The sequence below is a fragment of the Quercus lobata genome, chromosome 6, assembly GCF_001633185.2.
Source record: "Quercus lobata isolate SW786 chromosome 6, ValleyOak3.0 Primary Assembly, whole genome shotgun sequence".
Lineage (NCBI taxonomy): Eukaryota > Viridiplantae > Streptophyta > Magnoliopsida > Fagales > Fagaceae > Quercus > Quercus lobata.
In genome coordinates this window covers 18,294,632-18,309,381 of record NC_044909.1, presented here as the reverse complement: position 1 = coordinate 18,309,381, position 14,750 = coordinate 18,294,632, and the positions used below count along the sequence as shown (strand labels likewise).

The 14,750-nt window shown below is 33.8% G+C and overlaps 1 protein-coding gene across 3 annotated transcripts; it reads right to left on the bottom strand.

The window, feature by feature from the left end:
* Window positions 1-736: 736 nt before the first annotated feature.
* On the bottom strand, window positions 737-9,819 carry LOC115994355 (serine/threonine-protein kinase tricorner). 3 transcript variants are annotated; one of them, XM_031118472.1, is made up of 14 exons: window positions 9,499-9,819; window positions 8,681-9,048; window positions 7,987-8,161; window positions 6,917-7,000; window positions 6,589-6,830; window positions 6,267-6,486; window positions 5,904-5,983; window positions 5,737-5,821; window positions 4,680-4,811; window positions 4,470-4,583; window positions 4,303-4,350; window positions 3,429-3,513; window positions 3,266-3,322; window positions 737-1,205 (listed from the first exon to the last, which is right to left on the bottom strand). In XM_031118472.1, exons 2-14 carry the CDS (start codon window positions 8,899-8,901, stop codon window positions 1,105-1,107), a joined length of 1,644 nt encoding a protein of 547 aa, XP_030974332.1. In that variant the 5' UTR covers window positions 8,902-9,048; window positions 9,499-9,819; the 3' UTR covers window positions 737-1,104. The 3 variants fall into 3 exon arrangements, with proteins under 3 accessions (XP_030974332.1, XP_030974333.1, XP_030974334.1); XM_031118473.1 differs by having other exon boundaries at window positions 8,681-8,967; window positions 9,499-9,808; XM_031118474.1 differs by lacking the exon at window positions 9,499-9,819 and having other exon boundaries at window positions 7,987-8,179; window positions 8,681-8,744.
* Window positions 9,820-14,750: the final 4,931 nt, after the last annotated feature.

Sequence of the window (14,750 nt, the reverse complement as noted above, 5' to 3'; positions counted from 1 at the left end):
AACCATGTACTTTTTATTTTATTGATAATACAAAGTTTTTGTTAAGTTGTCCATAATAATTATTAAGTTCTCCCTAATAAATTAGAGTGTCAACTAAAATCACACCATTTGAATGATAGATTCATAATTTTTTTTTTAATAGTAACTATATTCATAATTTGTTTTTATAAGTTTTGACTTATTGTGTCCGTTTTTGTGATTCTACTCTTTATTATCAAATCAAGACAATAATCGAGTTTTAGTGAAAGCATTTTGCACTTAACCAGTTGAATTAATTTGACCCCACGACTATATTCATAATTGATTCTTCACTTTTATGGAATCATTATAAAAGAGCCAAAAACATGAGGTCCGTTTGTGACTATTATTGCATGATGATGGCAAAAGCTTGGTTCATAAAAAGATTTCCAAGGAATTGAGAGAAAATAGGTCAAGATTGGCAGGGCAGAGGCACAAGATTGATTGTAAAAATGATTTAAGCTTCAATTATTTTGGAGTACGGTGTCCATATCGTTTTGGTGTAATTTTTCATTTTTATACGTTTTGAGATATGCACCAAAGAATGTAAAAGCTGAAAAACATTGAGAATATTCTACATTAGAACAAATGGAACATAAGTTTCATGATTTAAATTTAAAGGGTAGAATGAGGTCAAATGTACAATCACAAACCTGGTTATATGTTTCTCACACAAAACAAAAAAAAAATAAATAAATAAAAAAAAAAAAAAACCCGGTTATACCAATTAAAATCTTTTTTTTTCCCCTCATATGGAAACAGTACAACTATCACCAATACTAACAGTAAGTTAATTACATAAATAATGATGCTGGTATTATACACCGGATTTTTCTCCCAGCTCTACAGAGGAAGGTAAAAGGGAAAAGAATACACGAGTTCTCAAAGAATATATATATATATATTTCCAGAAGCCATTTTACAGAGACCAAACCACTCGTCTGGAGCCTTTGCCCCAAAAACTCACTCTAAAATAACCAAATGCAGGAATCAGTAAAACAAAAGCCATTCACCAAAGAACAAAGCGGATCTTTTATTGGATCCAATGGCCATCAGATGTTACGTGAAAAAAATTAGTGCAGCTTATTAGGATTGTCTCTGTTTCTCAGGAACTTCTACTTTGGGAGGCAAGAGGTTCATAAAGCTCCCCTGAACAGTTTGACTGGCAGCCTTGGCTGACTCGTCATCTGTAATAGATGAACAAAATTTATAAGAAAAAAGCAACTAGTTCTAAAAATTTTAAAAATCTGATGAATGTATTCACAATTCTCTCTCTGTCACCATCTGAGGCATACTGTGTATAACAAACAACTTATGATAAGGACAAACTATTGGCCCCCACAAAATTTTGAAAAACAATAACTGGATTAGCTTACATTTAAACAATTAATCTGAAAACTATGAATCAGCTTTATAATAAAATCAATTCAACTGATACCACTCATATCCAAAATCTAGTGCCACCTTTAGTAATTGTTTCAAAGAACAGTTTCGTGGTTTTAACTTTTAAACATAGAAAGATATTTTTCATACCAAAAAAATTGTTGGCAGATTTTCTAAAATCCTTTTTTTTCCTGGGGAACAACCCCAAAAATCAATGAAAATAGAGAACATAATTTTGACATTCTTGAGATTCTGTTTTCGCCTTTCTGAGAACAAAGAAAGAAACAAATAAGTGTGTGATGCAAAATGCAAACTTCAAGTTTTTTGTGAGAACTGTTTCGACAGACATTATGAAACAGGCCCTAGCTCTCTCTCAAATAAAAAATTACTTGAACTCTCTGTCAAAAAATGGTCACAAAGGAGGGTATAAGATACTTGTCTAATATTACCTTATCCATAAAATTACCAAATCCAGAAGATCACCCAAGGGAGTATTTATAAAATTTCTAACAGAAGTAGTTTAAATTTCACAAAAAATAGTACCAGCACAATCAAACTAGAGCAAGAAACAAAGGGTATCAGAACTTTGTATAAAACTGCCTAATCTGGAAGTTAACATGAGATGGAACCAGAAAATGGAGTTTACTACTCATAGTCCCATAAATTATACTTAAAAAGAAAAATCCATGAATCTTTATCAGTATAATAACAGAGACCAATGAACATTGGGATATCATATAATGTGGGTGATGCAGTCATGGAAGATTGATTTGCTATTACTTTGCAAAATATTTTATGGGGTCCATGTGTGAAGTCCAATTGAAGTAAAGGCTGTGTGGGTTTTAAAGGTCTAGGTATGAGTCTTTTTGGTTAAAACAGTTTTTTATTTGGGTTTTTATTTTTATCAGTTATGGTCAATTTTGTATCCGAGGGAATATATGTAATTTCTGCTATTCTTGCACATCAAGGGTGTTTTGGTACTTTAGTTGAGTCTAGAATTTTCAAGGAAATTCTAAGTGTTAAAGTTTATTTTCTTTAAGTCCAAGTTAGTATTTTATTAGGTTTTAATTTACAAGTCAAACTAGAAGTACAAAAAAAGACTATATATTAGCGTTCAATGCATTCAAAAGAGGGAGTTGATTAATAAAATTATTGAGCATTTTGAGCATTGAGGAGAGTTCTTTTCTCCCTCTCTCTTCTCTCATTTCTTCTTCTTTTCTTTTTTGTGGTACTGTTCAAGGGTACAGTTCTTACAATCCTTGAACACCATAAAAAACCTCTCTTTTCCTTCTTCCTTACAAGTTACAACCCTAAATCAAGCCCTTTCTTTTACCATTCAAAACCCTACATACTTTCTCCTACCACATAGCCATTGAGTAACTCATCAGACCACCATTCAATTCCCCTACACAACCACAAAACAACATTGTTCCACAATTCTAAACCTTAGACCTATAAGCTCTCATAACCCTATACCCACCACAAGCACACGTAGACAAATTCCCCAATTTGCCATACAACCTACATTAGTGGGAAAGGAAATGGAAATAAATAATTTGCTTAAAAATTAGGTACCTTCAGGTCCTACACTATGCATTACAAAAATCTTACTTGTCTAATCATTGTTGTTTCAAAGACAGAATAGTGGGGAAACAAATCTAAGAAATTACAGAAAGATGAGCCCCATACCCTTTCCAATGGAAGGAACATACATGGGTCTAGAACATTTAAAAGCTCTGTCATACGTGGGTATGTGAGACAGCATTTTGGTCCTCACACAAAAATTGAAAACTTAATATTGAGACAATACTAAATTGAAAAAATGTTTCCAAAAATAAAAGGGAAAGTGTTGAAATTTTTTTACCAAAAAGGGACTTGATGGACGGCCTCTTTGTTTTTGTGCTCTTCTTCTTTAATTCAGCTGTCGTAGGAACACATAAAAGTCATGTAAAAATCATTGCCAAATAACAAATAAGGAAGCTCAACCAAAAAGATGCATGCAAGCATCAAGAGAGGCAGGTCGATACCAATCCCAGGTAATTGATGGTCATTTACAATTTCAAAGTTCTTGTATGTGTAACCAACAAAGTTGATATCCTTAGATGACAGCATCTGCAGCAGTGGACAAAACAGCAACAAGAGAATTAGCATTCAACACCACCCTTTTCAGTATGTGATGCTAACAAATATTCTATGAATTAAAGGCACCTCAAGAAGTATCAACTGACCAAATAAAAATGAAAATGCTCATAAAATTTGATGATAAATTGAACGCTAAACAATTTCGGTTCAGAGACCACAGAAAATGAAAAGGAAAACACTAACGATTTGTGCTCTTCCTAAATAAAGGATAGAGGATACTGTATTTTTATGAACATGCAGAGCAGAACCATGTCAAAGACTCTAAATTAATAGATGGAAGATTTATCATTCCATCGGTACCCTATTACTCCAAATGACCTCACCATTGCGCAATCAAATGCATCCTAAAAGTACAGGGTGTTACACCCAGAAAGGGAATTCAACTATACAACTATAAATAACATAAATAAATGTCAAATGTGAATTTAAGGAAGCAAACAAAACACCGATACTATTACAAATAGAGTAACATCAGCTACCAGACAGCAATTATATTTAAAGAAAAATGCACACTACCAAAATTGGAGTGAACATAGATGAATATGCAATTAAACTACCAAATGAACCTTATTGCCAAAACAGTGATCTGTAAATTCAGATACTTGCCAAGTTGAGGATACACCAGACTGTGGCTTAGTGATGAAAGTGCTCAAGCAGTAAAAGCATATATGTGGGACACTAATAATAGTGAAAGCTACTACTAGTCTACTTCAGCACCTTTATGTTCATGATCCATCAACTCAAATTATATATACCAACCTTTCTCCATGGACCTGCTTTTGAAGAAGTTTGGATTTGGTTGTCAGCCTATACCATCATCAATGAATCAAGAGAAAGAACATAAAGGTTAGCAACAACATGCCTCAAAAACAGGCAAATCTGTGTTATTTCATACGTTTAAGAATTATATATATAAGAAAACTTACCTCTTCAAATTTCTCAAAGTTTTGAGTATCCAATTCATCATTGACCTCAGGAATAAATGCCGCTTTCATTTGATACAATTTGTCCCATTCAATGCCTTTGAACCATGGATGGGCCTGAAAATAACCAAGCCAACAAGTCAATTTGTTAATTAGTAATTCAAATTTTAAAAGCGAATGAAAGAATTTAGAACAGAACACAGCACACAACACCTTTATTTCATCTGCGCCTTTTGTTCCAAGCCTCTGGTCAACATTACATAACAGTCTACTTATCAGATCCTTTGCTTCTGGAGACAGTTTTGCTTCTTCTGGAAATTTCAAATGAGTTCTCCAATTAACTATCTGCAAAATCAATAAAGAGGGGCAATGTTCCATCATAATGACAAAGAGACGTAGGGCCAACAAAATATGTGCTAATTATATTCTGTAGTAGTTAGAGTTTATCAAAGCTATGAGGTACAAAAGGCAAAAAGGAAAATGCATCAGAGTTGCCATGAGTAAGCAATTTTAGCTTATACCAAGAAGAAAAAATTTTAGGTGTAAAAGAGAAAATTTAAACCACCTCACTATATTTTGTATGATGGCAGGAACGACAAATACCCAATGGATGGAGTTTATGGCATGGTGGCAACAGGTTGTATTAATTGACCTCTTAAAGGCACAATTTGGAAACAGAGAGCACATAGTAAAGGTGTTAAACTAGGGACAGGTTCATCTTGAGATCCACACCATCCACACATTTTCAAAACAAAATGCTAAGCACCAATATGTTGATTTGTAAGGATGCATGCAGCAAAAAATTTAATTTCCAGACCTTTCAAAACAGACTCGAAAAATAACCAAGGGGTAAAACAATCCCTCCCGACTAACTTTTCTTCATTATAGTGCCTCCATACAGATCGCCACATCATTTCCAAAACTGGATTAAGGCCTCATTGGATTACATGATTACCATGTTTACACCAGAGCTGCAGAATATATGACAAGGCCAGCAGATGGTAAAGAAGTTCCAATCATGCTAGACAACCCTCATTTGTTTAATGCAAAAAAGAGCATGCGCACAATTTTTTTTGGTGATAATTCAATCTAAATATATTTTACTACTACAAATGTGGAGAGTTGGATCGACATTTCATAACACTATTCCAAGCCTAACCCTATTTTTAATGGTAAGTTACTGATGACCATAATATAAACATGCTTTTCTTAACATATGTTTTAAGAAATCATATGAATAGAAGTAAAGAAATAGTATTCCTGAAGTTACCTTCCTACAAGTTAACATAGGTTCATCTGAATAAAAAGGTGGATATCCCACGAGCATTTCATACATGATAGCACCAAGAGACCACCTGAATAAGTATTAACAGGATGTCACCAGCATGTATTCTAAAACAGAAAGGTTAAAAGAGATAAACAATATTCAATACCAACCAATCACATTCCATCCCATATCCTTTCTTCAGCAAAACTTCTGGGGCAATATAATCAGGTGTTCCAACAGTAGAATAAGCCTGCAACATTAAATAATTGAAAACTACATTTTAACAACATAACTAGGTAGTCACCCTAAATATTCTAAAAAAACACATGCTAAAACAAAATTCATTGGGAAAAAGATGAATTTGGAGCCTTTCTAGAAAAAACTTAAAACTTTGCCATAGCACAAACATGAAAATGAAACCCTCAAAGTAATGAAGAAAAAGCATCGTGAAGACTATGCAATTTTGTCTCTGTCGATAGAGGCAATAATATAATGATAACAGTCATTCATTCATGTGAGGTTACGGAGCTTACGAGCATTCGCCTGTTCCTCTGCCAATGCTGAAGTTGCTCCTGTTGTGTGCGTTTTGGTGCCACAGGACGTCCATCACTCTGAAGAGCCCCACTAAGGTTGTTTCCAAGAGAAAAATCCTTTTCTTGGAGATTACTGCAGTCTAGTGGTTTACATAATCCAAAATCTGATAATTTCATGTGACCATGTCTATCGAGTAGCAAGTTATCTGGCTTGATATCTCTGTAATGTATAAATATGGAATGAGTTTACTAAAACTAGAAGAACATAGCAGAAATAACATATGTAAAGCCTCTGTCACAAAACTTAGACACATTAAAATACCTATGAATATAATTATGTTTATGGATGGACTCAATAGCTAGGACCGTTTCCCCAACATAAAACCTGGCTTCATCCTCTGTCAGTGTATCTTTGCGCATCAATAAAGTCATCATATCTCCACCAGGTAGATATTCCATAATGAGATATAAATACTCCTCATCTTGGAAGGAACAGTAGAGCTTGACGATGCAATTGCTATCAACCTCTGCAAGTAGATTCCTCTCAGCTTTCACATGTTCAACCTAAACAAATTTAAATGCAAATTAGCAACTTGCACTATGAATGATAGTCTCAATATAATTTCTGTTAGGCTTGGTAAAATGTATACCTGGCCCCTGCGAAGCATCTCTGATTTCTTAAGCTTCTTCATAGCGTATACATGACTAGTTGCCTTTTCCCTGCAGATTCTAACCTGCAACAGAAGAAAAATTATTCACATAAGATAAAAGGAATCAATACATCAATTGTGTTATTAGGACATCACAGAGAATCAAACACAAACCTCACAAAAAAGGTTAATTATATGGCCAGAAATAGTCAGAGCATCAGTAGGTAGCAATTCCAAGAAAATCAAGTACATTGTATCTAACAGCAGATCCTTTTTAAAAATTGCTTAAAAAGGAAGAAATTTTGCTTGCCTTGTTGTGACCAGAACAAATTTTACAAATATGAAATAAAACTGATACAGGCATACTGTATTAAGAATTTGCATATCCTATTTAAATTATGAAATTATTTTTAAGGTGAGCATTAGGATTGAAATCGATTTGATTTCTTATAGGAAAAATTCATGTAAGGATTTCCATACAAGTTCCAAGTCTTGTTTTAAAAGTTATTTTAGCTCATTAGGTCATTTGGCTATTGTATCCAGGGTGATTTTAAGCCTTAAGGGAAGGAGGGTCCATGTAAAGGCTATTTGATAGACATAAAGCAAGAGGCCATTCTTTGCATGGTAAAATCATAGAAGAATTAGTTGCTCTTGTTTCCAATCATCTATCTCCACCCCCTTTTCCAAATCTTGTGTTCATAATTTTCATCTTCCTCTCCCTCCAGCTTCTTTCTCCTCTATCTTCTAGAAAGTAACCAATACCTTTTAGGTTACATCAACCCCCTAAGTAAATGTCATAACTCATCTCCATGCCTCCTTCCAAAACACAACCCCACCATGAGAAAGAGAGAGAGAGAGAGAGAGATGTAAGCAACATGGGAAATCATAATAAGAAAGGAAAACTGACTTGTTGCTGCCACTTGTACTAGCTGCTTATTTTAAATTTCTTTCTATAGAGATATATACAATAGGCAACAGCACTGTAAGAACACTACAAAATGTGGACAGTCATGCACATACAAATGAAATAGAATCAAAATTGAAGTATGTCAAAGAGAAAAAGGTTATACCTCTCCAAATGCGCCCTTCCCTATCATCGTTAATGGCTCAAAATCATCAGCACCCATCTTGTGCCTTTGAAGTCGCATATATTCTGTTTCCTTTTTCTCCAAAAACTTTAGCAAGTTGTTCTGCTCTTCCTCAGAGACCTCAGCATCAGCCAACTTCTTTTCAAGTACATGGCGTCTGAGTTTTATTCAAGAACTAAAATACCATCACTCAAGGTTCTAAAAGCTTGATTACCTCAACAGCCACATTGATATAATAAAATCATTTATAAGGAAATTGGGTACTTTATAAGATAATAACTGGCCTAGAAGGAGGTGTGAAATCATTTATGGCCAATAACTTTATGCCAGCATTAGCTGTAAGCATTGACCATAGAGAATAAACAAGTGGCCATGTAAATTGCTCTTCTTGTTACAATATGCTTGTAGAAGAGAAGTTCAACAAATTGGGTCTTTTTGGTTTTCATGCAGACACATTACCAATCACTTATCACTTATTCATGGCCCATGGAAGGTAACTAGTATTCTCGTAAACTGAAGGAAAAGGTAGGGATGGACTATTCATAATAAACAAACATCTTCAATCCAACAGAATTGTTGAAAAACAAAATTGCAATTTTTTTTTTCTCTAATATGCCGACTCAAACATTCAAACATCATCAGCTCATTGTTATAAAAAGAAGCATTGAAATCCTACCGCTCCTTCCTCTCCTGCAGACTCTTCATCTGCTTCTTGTAGTGGTTTTCGATATACTGCTTCGCAGCAGCAACCTTTTGCTTTGTCACATTCGAAGGCACTTCCTCACTCGTCGGCACTTTCAACACCTCCTTCCCATTCCCTGTGGTTTCATTGCTCTTCGAAGGCTTTGACTTGTCTTTCGACTTGAACTTACTGAACCAACTCCTCATCTTCTCCATTTCTTTCAGTCAGCTAATACCTCACCTCAAAAATTCACACTTTCAAATGCACATTTTACTTCAACTCTACAAAAAAAATTACAGTTTAAACATTTCATCGTCGATGCTGATGCATCATCCATCACCTAAGTGTCCAATGCAATTTCTCTGTAATTTAAAAAAAAAAAAAAAAAAAAAAAAAGGCAACAAACTTCAATTAACCTCAAAAAAATCTGAATTCGATTTCTGAACAAAATAATTGTAAGCCACGCATAAAGATCTTACTTTCTAGAACTGATACACCGAAAATTACTTACCTAGAGAGGAAACTTAAAAAAAAAATTACTACAAGCTAATTGCTGAAACACTAAAATTTAGTCTAAATTTAGAATCCTAGAAGTTCAATATACTTTTTCATTTCCTACATTTTCTCAGCAACCAAACAAAGCTCAAAACTGAATAAATCAAAATCCAAGTTCCAACAAACAAAGAAACTGAATTCCAGGTCCAAAACTCCAAACTCGGAATTTTTTTACAAAAAAAAACACCCTAGAGAGAAGCAAAAGCAAATCGGACGGCCTAGATTTGGAAATCGGAGAGAGCGAGTAAAGTACGTACCGTAGAAGAGCAAAGCAAAGCAGAGAAGCAGCCAAAGTAAAACCCTAGAGAAGAACCGAACCGGAGAGAGAGAGAGAGAGAGAAGAGCGTGAATTACGGTTTGGAAAATGGAAGAAGTGAGGAATGGAGAAGTTTGATGTTGTATGGGTGAGGGTGATGGAGACTATGTTTCTGATGCCCCATTCGTTGCTCCGTAGCCTTTTTGTTTCGAAAGTTGGAAGGTTGAAAGTTGGGGACTAATGACTCTTGCTTTTATACTTGACGACTTTTTTATGCTTATTTGCTGTTTCTTCGCACTTTGTGTCTTTCTCTTCTTTTTTTGCCTTTTTTCCCCCTTTCTTAAAATATATAACCGAGCCTGAGGAGTACTCATTTTGGGACTATTCTCTATTTCTCATTTCTCTATGCACTGCAAAACCCCGGATAGGGTTCAATTTATCGTGAGTTTTCGCTCACAACATAATCATTTGTTTTTCCTAATTTTTCTTTTTCTCTTTTTTATAAATACAGCACCAAAACTATAATATTCACTCTCACTATGATTGATTTTATTATCCAACTAAGATAATGATGGTTTTTTTACTGGATAGATAGGATTCAAGAGCATTTTTATCGGCTCTTGCAATTTTTTTTTTTTTTTTTTAGGTTTATTTTAGCATAAGAATTTTTTTTTTTTAATTTACAGAATCATTTTTCAAAAAACACTCAAATCAGATTATCTATTTTATATTCTATTTTATTTAAATAATCATTTTCATTCTTTGTTTTTTATTATCTTCGTAGGTAGAGAGAGAGAGAGAGAGGCGAGAGGAAAAAAATAGATAATGATAATTTTTTTTTAGTAGATAGATAGGATTCAAGAGCATTTACACTAGTTTATGCAAACTCTTTCTTTTCTTTTCTATTTTAGCATAAGAACATATTTTTTCTAATTCACGCACCCATTTTCAAAAACACTCACATAAATTATCTATTCTACATTCTATTTTATTTAAATAATCATTTTTCATTCTTTGTTTATTATTATCTTCATAAAGTGAGAGAGAAAGAGAGTGAGGAATTTGATGAGATAAGAGGTGAGAGAAAATAAAATAAAATAAAATAATGATAGACGAAGCTAAGTCTTTTGGCTAAAAATTGTAAAAAAAATGGAGTTTATTGTTGTTATAGGTACTGTTTAAGGTTATTTGACAAAATGAGGAGAAAGACTGAATTTCGGCAATGGTGTTGCCGAAATTGCAAGAAAAAGTACAATGTGTCAAGGGAAAGAGAAAATTGAATTTCAGTAATGAGATTACCGAAATTCTTGTCCTGCACGCACTGTCCAAAATGGAAACCAATTGTGGCAATGGTATTATCGAAAATGGGAGAAAAAAAAAAAAAAAATTGTGGCAACTAAGTTGCCGAAAATAGAGGGGAAAAAAAAGATGCTATATCCACAACATTTTTCACAACAAATTACAAGTGGTTAGTTATTATTGGTTCAAATTTGGATCTAACACTAAAATTACTTTTTTGCCCCAATAATAATAATCAGTAACAACTTTCCATTTAGAATTTGTTGTGAAAATGTTGTGAACGTATCATTTCTAAAAAAAAATTGTGGTGCCTAAATAGAAGGAAAAAAAAAGTGGCAAATTGTTTTTTTTCCCCTTTATTTCGACAATGCCATTGCTACAAAACAATTTGCCACTTTTTTTTTTCCCCTTCTCTTTCGGCACCACAATTTTTTTTTAGAAATGATACGTCCACAACATTTTTATAACAAATCCTAAGTGGTAGGTTGTTACTGATTGTTATTATTGGAACAAAAAAGTAATCTTAGTGTTAGGTTAAAATTTGAACTAATAACAACTAACCACCTGTAATTTGTTGTGAAAAATGTTGTGCACATAGCATCTTTTTTTCTTTTTTTTCCCCCTCCATTTTTGGCAATGCCATTGCCATAATTGGTTTCCATTTCGATCAGTGCAGGCAGGACAAGAATTTCAGTAATCTCATTACTGAAATTCAATCTCTTTCCTCATTTTGCCAAATAACTTTGAACAGTACCTATAACAACAATAATCTCCATTTTTTGCAATTTTTAGTCAAAAGACTCTACAAAGCTACAGTAACTATGTCACAGCAGCTTGTGTAAAAAATTACGTCTATTTTAGTATAAAAACCTATTTTTTCTATTTTACATATTCACTTTTCTAAACACCCCACGTCAGATTATCTATTTTACACTACATTATATTAAAATATCAATTTTTTTTTAATTATTTCTCTTTTTTCACATACAATAATCACTGTGGTTGCACGATTTTCTTGGCCCAAATTCTAATGATCAGGCTTTGACTCAAGACGCAACCCACAATGAATGTTCGTAGAGAATGGGTGAAAGAACTTGGCTTCAGTGAGCCCGTTCGGTCGAATGCATGGATAAGGTGGTTGCAGAAGATAAAGACACGGGAAAGATTTCTCAAGTCTCCTTATATTCCTTTTCTCTTTAGGTCTTCTTACAGTTTTTTCCGTCCCTTTCTTTGGGGGATTGCATTACATTATATAGCTCTCCTTCTTTCATCTAAACCTTACACCTGTTGATCATCTAAGCATCCACTTGAGCGCCTGTCCCATCAGCCGCCCTCACCACTCTCTTTGTGAGTTGCAGAGGCCAAGGCGGTACTGTTCAGGGGTCTTTTCCTCATTAATGCGGCCAAGAGGTTGGTTGGGGCGCAATTAATGTGGTGGTAGCTTTTCGAGGGATATTTTGGATTTTATTCATTTTATATGTCTGGAGGGTGAACTGAATTGGCTGGGGATGGCTCTTGGTTTGGGCTTCGTGATGTCCGAGGAGGAGTTTCTCCTCGGACAGGCTTCCTGGGCGTTGCTGGGATTGAGTAACGCTTCATGTGTGGCCTCTCCTCGGAAAGGACGCTCCTCGGATGGGCCTGGATTTGGAGTGGCCCATTATTTTTGGGCCGGGCCCCACAATCACTATCCACTCTTTTCTTTTAGCCTCGAAATACTTGTAATGAAATAATAAAAAATTATATGCAAAGTGAATAGTGTCAGTATAGTTTTACACAATAACTATAACAATTTTGCAAATTTACACATTTTTAGCTTGACTGATGTGAGTGATTTTGGGGGTTGAATGTGTAAAATTGATATTTAAAAAAAAAAAAATTTGCATTGATTACGGTACCGTAACAACTTTGCAAATTTACATGCTTTTAACTTGATTGATATGGGTGATTTTGGAGTTTGAATGTGTAAATTTAACACATTTTTCTATTATACATGTAGGGATAGACTCAAAATCATGTAGTGGGCTTTGGGCCTCACCCGGGACAATTGGCGAATCTGAGGAGAGGCAAATGGTCGCAAAAAGGACTCAAGGTTAAAGTCTCATAAACAGGAAATGCATGAGAGATGATCCGAGGAGGAATAACACCTCGGATGCGATCGATGTAACTCAAATGCATAACTCTAGAAATTATAGTGCCCCTCCGAAAGGCCCTGGTGATGGGAGTGCGCCATATATATATACAGGGAAGAAGGAAACACAAAATATCTAAAGAAAAGCTGCTACCACCGCATTAAATGCAATGCAACTACTTTTCCAGCCGCATTTATGTGGAGAGGACCTCTGAACAGTGTTGCCTTGACTACCCCAACTCATAGAAGGCTGAAGGGAGGTGTCTGATGGGATGGACGCTCAAGTGAGAATTTGGATGATCAACAAGTGTAGGATCAAGATGGCTCTAAGAAGGCTATATAATGTGAGAAATCCCCATGAGATAAGGGGAGGAGAAAAATTGAGAGAGAACACTGTAACAATCTAAACTGTCTTAGTATCCAACGGTGATCAATATACTATCATTTAGCCTCCTCGGACTGAAAGTCCATTGACATCAATATCTTTTATTTGTGCTTGATTGTCGTTTAGCTCAATACTAACCATTGTCCTATTCACTAGGACCTAGTTCTTTGACTCACATCTCTACAAATTCAGTTTTGGGCTCATTGGACCAAGACCACATATCTTTTGGGCTTAGGCCCCAAATCGTGACACTACAATACATATACATATGCTAATGCTTAGATCCTTTATTTGACAACAAAATTAAAAAGAAATAGAATTTTTTTTTTTGAGACATTGAAAGGAATAGATTGTTTTACTAGTGTTTTCATACGTTGAAATATTCATTTTTTAAAAGTTTACTAAGTTTGCTACAATGGATACAAAATGGAAAGTTTTGTTCCTCTTAATTATTATTCAAAACAATATCATATAATTAGAAAATATAGTTTATGGTGATAAAGCGTAATTTCTCTATATAAATATAAGGAAAAAAAACTTAGATATAGTACTTAGGTACTGTTCATTAGGTTCCTCTCTTATAATTTAACCATGTTGTTGTACTTAAGTAAAAATACACTTCTATCACATGAGACATAAGCCACATGACTGAATTTTAAGAAGGGAACTTAAAGAATAACACCTAAATAATGTATCAAAGTTTTGTCATAAATATAATTATAAGAACCATTTTGTGTGCGTTTGGTAACTGATTAGAAGTTAGTTTTTTACTTAAATTATTTAGAGTATGTTTGGTAAACTGTAATGGCAATGTAATATAGTTATTTTTATGATTTAGCTATTTTTTAGTTTTTTTTTTTTTGAATAGTAATTCCTTATGAATAATTATTATTCCTCTTTAAAAATATTATAATAGCCATTATTGCTTATGGATCCCACACCACTTTTTGTCTCAACTTTATTTCAAATCATTTAATTTATAGCCTTTTGGAATAGGGGCAGCTTGATGCATTTGGGGGCCTAAGACAAAAACTGATTATCTTCTTTTAGATGCAAATTTACTACTAATTAACATGAACTACATAGATTTTTTTTTATTTAAAATTTTAAAGTCTATAAACACAAAAAAATTGACAAAAATTTTCACACTTGTTAATATAACAAATTGATAGTGGTAAATAAAAGAGTGATATTAGTGGTGGACCTAGATGAAAACTAGTATAAATCTGTGAACTCAACTATTGTGAAAAATGTTATGAATTCTTTTGTGTATTGCTATTTTTTTTTTTTTTAGAAATACTACATTCACAATATTTTTCACAACAAATGCCAGGTGTTAAGTTGTTACTGGTTCTAATTTGAATCCACCACTAATTTTTTTTTTTTTTTTTGTTATTAGTAACAACTTGCTACTTAGAATTTGTTGTAAAAGTATTATGAA